Source organism: Hordeum vulgare, chromosome 5H (genome assembly GCF_904849725.1).
Source record: "Hordeum vulgare subsp. vulgare chromosome 5H, MorexV3_pseudomolecules_assembly, whole genome shotgun sequence".
Taxonomy (NCBI): domain Eukaryota; kingdom Viridiplantae; phylum Streptophyta; class Magnoliopsida; order Poales; family Poaceae; genus Hordeum; species Hordeum vulgare.
The window spans coordinates 62,269,731-62,280,010 of NC_058522.1; the positions used below are offsets into that span (position 1 = coordinate 62,269,731).

The 10,280-nt window shown below is 45.7% G+C and overlaps 1 protein-coding gene across 1 annotated transcript; it reads left to right on the forward strand.

The window, feature by feature from the left end:
* Positions 1–1,825: 1,825 nt before the first annotated feature.
* LOC123397923 lies at positions 1,826–3,760 on the forward strand. The gene is made up of 3 exons (XM_045092436.1): positions 1,826–2,981; positions 3,109–3,243; positions 3,343–3,760. The coding sequence occupies exons 1-3, from the start codon at positions 2,424–2,426 to the stop codon at positions 3,688–3,690; spliced, it is 1,041 nt and encodes a 346-aa protein (XP_044948371.1). The 5' UTR covers positions 1,826–2,423; the 3' UTR covers positions 3,691–3,760.
* The last annotated feature ends 6,520 nt before the right edge of the window (positions 3,761–10,280 follow it).

Sequence of the window (10,280 nt, forward strand, 5' to 3'; positions counted from 1 at the left end):
GTCGTCCTCATCGCCTCATTTCCCGAGGGAATCAATGCGATGGTTGCGCCGCCAGTCAGCCTTACATTGATTCACGGACGAGCAGTGAAGGTGCGGCGACGCGCGTCCCCGTGAGCACGACCCGTCGGCTCTTGCCAAGCGTTCACACGACGTCGCTCTGCAGGCCGGCCCGCCCACGGCTATCTAAGGCGACCCACCCCCAGCCGGTGCTCGCACACCTCTCCCCGTCGACGCTCTCTCCTCTTCTTCTTCACCCCCGGCGCCTTCTCTCCCTCTCCCACCCAAGAATGATGGTCAAACACTACACCGGCAATGGAGCGGTCGCCAATGGTTTCGGCCGCCTGCACCTCCGTGAGGACGAGGCCCGCCACCTCTACGAGGCGGAGTACCGGGCGCCGCCTGACATGCGGGCATCGGGGTCTTGGAGGCTAAGCGTCGGCGGCGTGCCAGTGCCACAACAAGCCATCGGAGCTGAGCGACGGGCCGGGATTGCGCGCATCAGGTCCGGCCTGCCAGAGGACTCGTGCAACCTCCCGCGGTACACCCTCGACAACAATGCGCTGTGGACAACATTATTCGAACGTCGTCCGGCCAACTAGCACGCCGCCACCAACGGGGTCGAGCCCACTGGCCGGCACAACTTTGAGGGGCGGCGCCACTGGTGGGGCGTCCCCGGCCGCACCATGAAGGCCGTCCTCGAGCATATCGAGGGCGCCAACACGCCCAGGTACAACTACCCTCCGCCGCCAGCTTTCTCCCACCACCGCGGCAGCTCCTGGACGCCTGTGAGGATGGAGACGGCGACGTCCTCGTCGTTCCGTCCCGCTCCCGCTCCTCCGGATCGCTGGCGTTGCTCCTCGTAAAGCCGGAGCTGTAGGAGACGCTGCTGGGGCGGCGCACACGCAGCGCCGACATCGTCATCAACGAGCCCGACGCTTCCTCCCGCCTCGTCAAGCCGAAGACGGAGCCGGGGCTCCTGCCCGTCGAGCAGGAGCACCCCGCCATGGTCGCCACCGACGAGGCCGCCCTGAAATGGACGCGGGAAGACTACATCCGGGAAGAAATGGAACGCCAGTGTTGCGCCCTGGAGGAGATCGCCGCCCGTCGACGTGGCCGCGAGGAGGGTGTCATCGTCATCCTTGACTAGAGCGGCGAGGAGGCGCCGGCGATTTCGAACCCCATTCGGCTCGGCGACCTAGGGCAAGGGTGCAGCAAGGATGGCGGCGGAGCGGGTGGCAACGACGACGATGGCGACGACGACTACACCAACTTCTACAAGCTCCTCGGCATGTAGAAGGCGGCGGCGGCGGGCGGTAGCTTTAGCTTAGCTCAAGCTTAGTTTAATGTTTAGTTATGTTTTAATTTCAGTTTTTGCATAAATTTTAACGAAACTATGAATTTCGTTTGAATTTGATTGGGATTTGGCCGAATTTGGGACGATTTAATAAAAAAAATTTAACCCTTTCGGGCGATCTTTGGAACGAGGAACGCGAACCCGAACGGGTGGAGATGCTCTTACTGTCGCGACCTTTGACACGATCTTCTCTTCCGCAACAAACTAAATTAAAGGTGCAGGTGTCGACGTACGCCCTCCGTTCTAAAATAATTGTCTTAACTTTATACTAGCTCTAGTATAAATTTGTATTAAGTTTAAGACATTTATTTTGAGATTGAGGCAGTACTATTTTTTTCTGAAAAACATGCTAGCTGTTGAGCAGCGGGGTTTTGGCAGCGTCAAGGGGACGCTATTGATCTGGGGCCGGCCATGCATGCGCACATGTCACATTAGGCAGTTTCTAATTGCTCATGTCACCTTTCCATTTACTCACGTCCGCCATGGTCTGTCATCCATCGTACTAAGCCAGCAGTCAAAGTGTCAAACACACACTCTCCTCAGAAGCGATCGAGGTTGCTTCGTCCGCTCCGCATCTGGCCCTAGCCTCCCCTCCCAGTCCTTCTCCAATCCCGAGCTCCACCATAGAACCTAATTCTCCTCAGGGCCGATCTCTGCCAAACAGATGGAGGCCGGCCGTAGTAGTAGGAGTACGGCTACCCGGAAGAGGAAGTCAGCCGCACTCGAGGTCGAGCGCTATCCGGCTCCGGCACAACCGGCGGCACCGCCCGATCCCGGAGCGGCTGAACACGATGGATGCGGAGACGGACGAGATCTCCACCACATCAGAAACCTCAGCGACCTCCCCGACGACATGCTCCGTTAGATTATCTCGCTCCTCCCCATCAAGGAACGCGGCCGCACGCAGATCCTCGCGAGACGCTGGCGTCCCCTTTGGCGCTCTCTTCCTCTCAACATCGACTGCGCTGAACTCGGTGATGGTAAACTCGGTGATGTTTTACAACGCTTAATTTCCTCCCACCAAGGCGTCTGCCACCGCTTCTCCATTCGCCCAGAATTGTCCACGGACATGGACAACGATGCTGCCGTCGACGCCTGTCTCCTGTCCTCCACTCTGGATAAACTCAAGGAGCTTGAGTTCTACCGTCGGCGGTGGCACAACTGGCAGCCGATGCCGGTGCCGGCATTAATCTTCCGCTTCTCGCCCACCCTCTGTGTTGCCGAATTCGGACATTTCACACTCACGGACGACGCACTTCAGGGGATTCACTTCCCCCAGCTTAAGAAGCTCGTTCTTCATTATGTCTACCTCTCGGACTTCTCACTCAACAGCATGATTGCCGGCAGCCCTTCTCTCGAGTTCTTGCTAATTATTCGGTGCACTGGAGCCCGTCGCCTCCGGATCAATTCGTTTACCCTTACAACCATTGCAGTCGATAATCATTCGCCAGATCCATCCATAGAGGAACTCGTTATCGAGAGTGCCCCTCATCTTCAAACATTGATCCATCTTGATCACAACCATGATTTGCATGTAGCCGCGCTTTCCGTGCCTAAGTTGGACACCCTAGGTTGTACCAACTCCACCAGGCTCGTGTTGGGTTCCACAGATATTCGTCATCATCAGGTAGCTGATCTTCTTCTTCAATTATTTTTTACTGTCGTCAACCTTCTAATAAATTGCATTTCACTGCATATATACAGAAATTACCTATATTACTGTCTAATGTTTTGGATTTCATGCTTTGATGTAGGGACCGCGCATTCGTGGCCTTGCAACAGTGGCGTGCAAAATCAAGTGTTTGGTTCTTGGTATGGCTACTCTTAATTTGGACATGGTTATTGAATTGATGACAACCTTTCCGTGCTTGGAGAAGTTGTACATTCAGGTGATGATAATTTTACCGATAGTACAATTTCTTTGGTTTCTTTATTGATCTACTTGTTGTTGTGAAGTTCTTATATACATGGTTTGCCGATTTTTTCAGTGCCAGAAATCATGGAAAAACAATTTGTGGCGTCGTAAATACCGGGGTCTCATTACCAACACATGTTTTGACATTCATCTGAAAACAATAGTATTGGATTATTATCGGGGCACAAAATCTGACATTGATTTTGTTACTTTTTTCGTGCTCAATGCTAGAGTGCTAGAAAGAATGAAACTTTTAGTAAAGACGAACGATGATAAGTTCGTGGCAATACACCGTCATAGGCTTCAACTAATGAACAGGGCTTCACATGGTGCTCATATTAACTTTCGACTCAAGGATTCGGATGTGTGTATCAGTAACATGTACAATTTTTGTATACAGGAAAATATTTTAAATTTGTAGCTGTTTACATGCAATTGTAAAACACTTGTTCTACTAGAAATACAGCCAGCGACATTAAAGTTACTAAGTATGTATGGCTCTATCGGATTGTTATTTATTCTGTCAATGTTGCCATTCTCATCCTTACTCTTAATATGTGCAATTCAGATTAATACGGATGTGTGTTGTATTGGTAACTCATGAGCTTTTCATATTAGCGCATAAAGTAACTTATGATGGGTGTGTGATTGGGCAAAGCATATGCGGGCGAGTAGTATTTACAATGCTTTCTCAACCGAAGTATCACTTTCAACGATAGTTAGCTTTCACCCTCAAAAGGGGAAATCAAGCACAATATACGTAAATCCACCATATAACAGTGTGTTTCTTGTGGTAAGAAAATCAGAGCCAAAAAAAAGACACGAATACCTCATATGATGCTCTAGTTCTGTCTTTCAATGTACACTACAACATAATTGCAATACAAATTCCATGTTTATCAAAAAAATTGACATAAATTAAATCTGAAATTTATTATGAGTTGTGTAGGCTAATACAACAGTTTGATGAAAATTTCAGTTTAACGGAAAAAGAAAAACTAAAATTATGTATGAGCTGAAAAGGGGCAAAGACCATCATATACCCACAGTTTGTAAGAACATTCAAATACCGATCAATCTACATAAGAAATTTTGCTTTATCAGAGTAACAAACATAACTTTGGATGGGATCACTGACTTTTTATCAGGCCCGAACAATGAATAGGCACAAGGCAGAACTATTTTGCTATAACTGAAATTCTATATTGCACGTACACGGCAAAAATAATCCGACACAATAATTTAAGGTATGGGTGGGTAATTTCTTAAACCCTTGGGTCTTGGTTTTCTGATGTGCTAAATAGGGGGTTAGAGTTCCTTTTGTTGAGATTTTCTAGTATTTCTCTGAATTTTTAATGGATAGTAGAAATAGATGTATGTTATTATTTATTAGTAGTAAAGGCTAGAATTAGAGACATGGTGCCAATTCAGAATTTGACGAGTGATTTCCTCTATGTAATAAGAAGACATAAGGCATGGTTCTGTTAGACGATTGTGCTTGCACGAAACCAAGGTGGTCTACAGTGAAAGAAATACTCTATTTTTCATTATGGAAATATAAATATATACTTATGGCAAATGTTTGAAAGAAGTTTGGCATGAAGTGTATGCTCTTCTACAGGGACACATTTGTGTTAAATACCAAGAACAAAGAATGCAATCGGCACATGTTGTTGCTAGGCTTTGCTCCTACTCCAATCTATACAGGATCGGATAAGGCCGATCCTTGGCTAACAACCTGCCACAGTTTGTTACACACATGCACACATACAATCGTAACATCGTGACAACATGTCACGTTACACAAAACTACAAGCCTATTCTTTAGCATCCTCCCTCAATCTCAACGTGTCAAGGTTTAGGTTGTGTTTGAAGGCTTGAAGTTGTTTCCCTTGCATAAACTTAGTGAACTCAGCAACAAACTTGATTTCCTGTTGGAATGAACTGAATATCCAGCATTTTCTAAAATATCATACCTTTTTAGATTGATAGCTGATGGTCCATGTTTATCTTGCTAATTAATGTTTAAAATATCATACTTTTTAGAATGATACATGTAACCTGTTTATCAATGGGGACATTAGTACAAATAATATGATGTACTAAACTAATGATATTTATTTGCAATGAACTGAAGAGAGAGAGAGAGAGATCGCAGTGCACAAGCAGTGTGTCCTTAAAGCATCCATGTGTGTTGTTTAGCTAACCACTAATTAGTTATTAATTTAGAGATTTGTTTGTGTTCCAAAATTTGATTAGTAGCATACATGTTTAGTCGAACTTGCTTTTATGAATAAAGCTTAGTGTAGTACAGCTGCGTGTAGGCACACACACAAGCTATAGAGCATGGCACCTCATTCATCGCCACAATGATCTGCTCTACGGCTTCCTCGTGGTGCGGCTTGCCGCGTGCGGAGGGCCGGCCGGCGTCAGGGGCGAGCAGCAGGCGGCGCGGGGGAGGGGAGGGCTGGCCGGCATCAGGGGCGGAGGGGCTGCGTGCTGCGTTGGGCTGGTCGGCGTCGTGGTCGAGCGGCTGGCAGCACGGGGGTGAGGGGTAGGGGAGGTCGACCGACGTCCTGGCGGATGAGCTGCGGCGGGAGCGGCCGACGTTGGGGGCGAGCGGCCGCACCGTCGCGGTGGGCGAGCGGCTGGCGACGCTGGGGGTGGGGGGCCATGGGAGGGCCGCTCGACGTCGTGGCGGATGGGCTGCGGCGGGAGCGCCCGGCGTTGGGGGCTAGCGGCCGTGCCGTCGCCCTCTCAGATCCAGTAGCCGCCACCTCCCAGCTTCAGGACCGTGCGCGCTAGGTCGCTGCTCCGTTGGCGCGCGGGCACCATCTGGTGCGTCACATAGAGCAAGATCAACGAACGAGGCGGTGGTGGATAGGTGGCCCGGATCAGTCAGTCGAAGGTAAGAGTTTTCCTTTATATATAGAGTGAATTTCACTTTTTATCCTATTTATACATTTATGACACATATTGTCCCATTTAGTCAATCTTCTACCAAAATATCAGATTTGAAGATTTTTAACATGGTTTTATCCCGATTTTGCACATTGCTTCAGTATAGGAAAAGCACGCGTTGCCTAGTATCATTCTGTAAGCCCAATGCTATACCGAGCATACCCATCAGAATACACGATGTACATATAGTTCTCGACTTAGCTACGTGTATGCCGTAAATACGGCGTTCCACACTTGGCTTATACAATGGACACGGTGTAAACTCAGGTAAATCGAAGTTGCCTCGGAGAAGCACTCTGCTTATAGTGCAACTCATGGCAAAGCGTACCTGCCACATGGCATGCACGCTGCCCGCGGCTCCGTAATGGTGTTGTAGGTAAACCGAGTATCATCCCATATAATACACTCGGCTTACGCTTATGAAGCACAAAATATAGATATTGCAAGAAATGATTAAGTTGTTGAGTTGGACTTGTCACTATTACTTGTTGCAGATTCATGTTTGGGTACATGGAACATAAAGAGTCATGTAATGCACAAAACCGGCCTTGGGAAAGACAGGAATGCACACATCTGACACTATTGCTTTTAATTAACTGACTGGGATTTATTTTTATTTGAGAAAATAGAAAAAGTGGTTGTCTTCCAGATTTTACTAACACGTACAAACCAATATTCTAGAAATTATCTTTAAACTCTAACAAATATTTAAATTCCTAGCTATATGAGGTCTCTTAGTAACTTTCAAGGTATTATGTTGAACGATTTAATTCAATAATTGCCTCGTAACTGGTACAAGATAATTCAAATGAAGGATATGTGTTTATAAATCTGTTATCTTATAGCTTGAACGGTCAGAAATATTGACTCCTCGATGGTAGTGGAATTTCACATGTTCTAGTATTGAAGCTAATATTAGCATGAGCTGCATAACATGAATTGGGATTATGCAATGCTCTATGTACTACTCGCTCCGTCCAAAAATAAGTGTGTCGCAGATTTAGTACTAAACTAGTGCAAATATTGTACTAGATCAACGACACTTATTTTGAAACAGAGGGAGTTTTATTTACTGTATGAAGCTTATGTGTTAACATCACTGTGTGAAGGTTATAACTATTGTATATGTATTATATGATGAATCTCATGAAATAGGAGCAAATATGTGAAGTGGTCAAATATATAAATACACGAAGCACAATTATCACTTTAACATGGCATAAAGATATAATGAAGTTTTCAATTCTCTCTATGAAACATGTTAGTAACAAAATTCTTTTGCAGAATATACAATTTGTTAAATAGTTGGTTAATTATCATGCATCTCGTTTATCACAAAATTATAACCCCGGATTATAAGTCATGGTGTGTTATACTGTTGGCCGTATTCACAACTAACTCACTTTCCAGAATAATCTTGTTCAAAGATCGATGTTAGCCACATAGGCCTAAAAACCCCTCTCCAACAGATGATGTAGATGCAAAAACAAATAATACATCTCTCTCTCTCATAGATGTAAAATATAACACCATGCGAAGCAAATATATATCTCCACATACAGGAGATGTAAAAAACGCTTGTGGCGTCACTAGTGGAGATAGGGGTATTAGAACCGGTTGGTAAGGGCCTTTGGACCCGGATACACATCCGGTGCTACGTATCCGGGACTAAAGGCCCCCCCCCTTTAGCACCGGTCTCTTACAAACCGGTGCTAAAGGCCTTCACGTGGGCGCCGAAGAGTGCGCGCAGGCGGAGGACCTTTAGAACCGGTTGGTAACACCAACCGGTCCTAATGCTTTTTTTTCTTTTTTTTTCCTTTTCTTTTCAGGGTTTCCGATTCCGTATTTCGGTGTTTCCGTGTTCCGTATTTTCAGGGTTTTCGTTTACGTGTTTCCGGTTCCATATTTCCGTTTACGTCTTTCCGATTCCGTGTTTCCGATTCGTGTGTCCGTGTTCCGTTTTTTACGAACACGGAATCGGAAACACGTAATCAGAAACACGTATCCGGAAACACCGATTCCGTGTTTGCGGTTAAGTGTTTCCGATTCCGTGTTTGTGCTTAAATGTTGATGCACCAAATAAAAGTACATATATACATGTAACACGAAGTACTGGACCGATTATCATTACATAATTTGAAGTTCGTTTCCTATAGCTGTATACTTGCATAGAGAAGGGAGCTGGCTATTGGTTCATAGGATGGAAAAATTCTCCGCCTTCATCTATGACTTGCGTGAGGAGAAATCCTGTCAATTCCTCTGCAACTGCCTTGCAACGTTGGATTGGTCTGAGCATCGCCCGCTTTCGTTGCAGCTTTAAAAGAAGTAGATGAAAACAATTAAGTTATGAACAAAACTAAACATAATTGATGGCAACATAAATAAAGTTGTGAAGATCCGGTTACGTACCTCTAGATTTCTGGAAGTACGGGATTTCTCATTGATAATCCAGTGAATGTACTCGCAAACGTAGTATCCACAATAATCAGTGCCCTGTGGTTGTTGCGGGACGCTCTATATACGAGAACATAATTCAGTCAAATTAATAATAATCAAGAGAATGGTAATGGTATTGAAACCAGGGTACGTAGTTCTACTTACTTTGTTAATCTGAAAGTGGAGCTTGTCTGCCCATGTACCGGGTTCTTCCTTGATGAACATTTGCCAAACCCTGGCCGACAAAGTAAAATGAATACAAGAGTTAATTATTACTTACTTGATATCAGGAAATGAACGAAAAAGAGGCCGATGAACGAAAGAGGCCGATATATATATACCTTTGAAGCATCTGACGCGCGCTCTTCCATGTGTCAGCGTCCCAGGTTAACGGGTCCCAGACTTCAACTTGTCCTTGATCGATTCTAATGATGAACAATATGAAGTGGGACCTGCGCACGTGTACACACGCAGTCATGCATACTCATCAATTACACTTAACATCAGGTAAGAAAAATGGAATGTGTATAAGACAGTAACACTCACTTGAATCCGTAGGGCCAAAGTATTTCTTTTTTGGTACTTTGTCGCTTCAAAAATCTTAGCAAATCATCCGGTGTATCCTTGTTGAACTTTTCTATTGTCTCTTGATGAAACGAATACGGGTCAATGAACCCAAAGTCCCAGATTCCTGCCAGCCTGCATTCACGAATCTTCATTCTGCATAGTAGCGTACAAAAAGAATGTCTCGTGAATGATAATTATACGGGCAATGAACGCGAGCTTAACTAAATAATTAAATTACATAAATAAATCACTTACAAACAGTAGCAGCTGACGATAGCTTTGTCGAGGGCACGTTGATTGTACATCTGGAAAAAATCATCGAACCCAACCTCCACACCGTACTCTCCGAAGTAGTGTTGATCCTGAACTGCCGCCATGATACAGTCTCTCTTTTGCCTTGTGGCCTCCAAGTACCAAACATGTAAATTCCATAGTTGGGTTGTTAGAGCACTAGGATTTTCGACCAGAGGGTGCTCGGGCTTATATTTATATACCACATCAGCAATAGCGTAACCTACGTCGCCCATGCGTGGACCGGACACTGAAGCCTGGTCAGATAACACCTTGAGCGGGGCAATTGACTGTGCTTCTTGTTGTCCGAGCTGGGGAACTTGTCTACGGAACCGGAAAGTTTACGGAAAATTTTTACGGAATCGTCGGAGTCGTAATCGTCGGAAAGTTTTACGGAATCATCGGAAAGTTTCATGGAATCGTCGGAATCGTCGGAAACTTTCCCCAGCAAAACTAGTGAGAGGTCGGGGGGACATGGCGAAAGGGTCCCTTGGCCAACACAGTTATATTGTGTGACACAGATTTCTTCACCGCAGTTCTGGCACAAATGCTCGGGTGTTTTTTTAGAAACGTCACCTCATTTATACAATCATAGGACTTTGCGATCTCCATCGATAAAACGGTAAGAATAAAGTCTAAGGGTCCGCTTAGAATCGGTAGGGCCGGTCCTGATATTTTGAGGGTCCGGGGCGAAACAAAAATTTCGGGCCTATTAATACTAGTAATAGTATGTGGTTTGCATATGACCATACCACC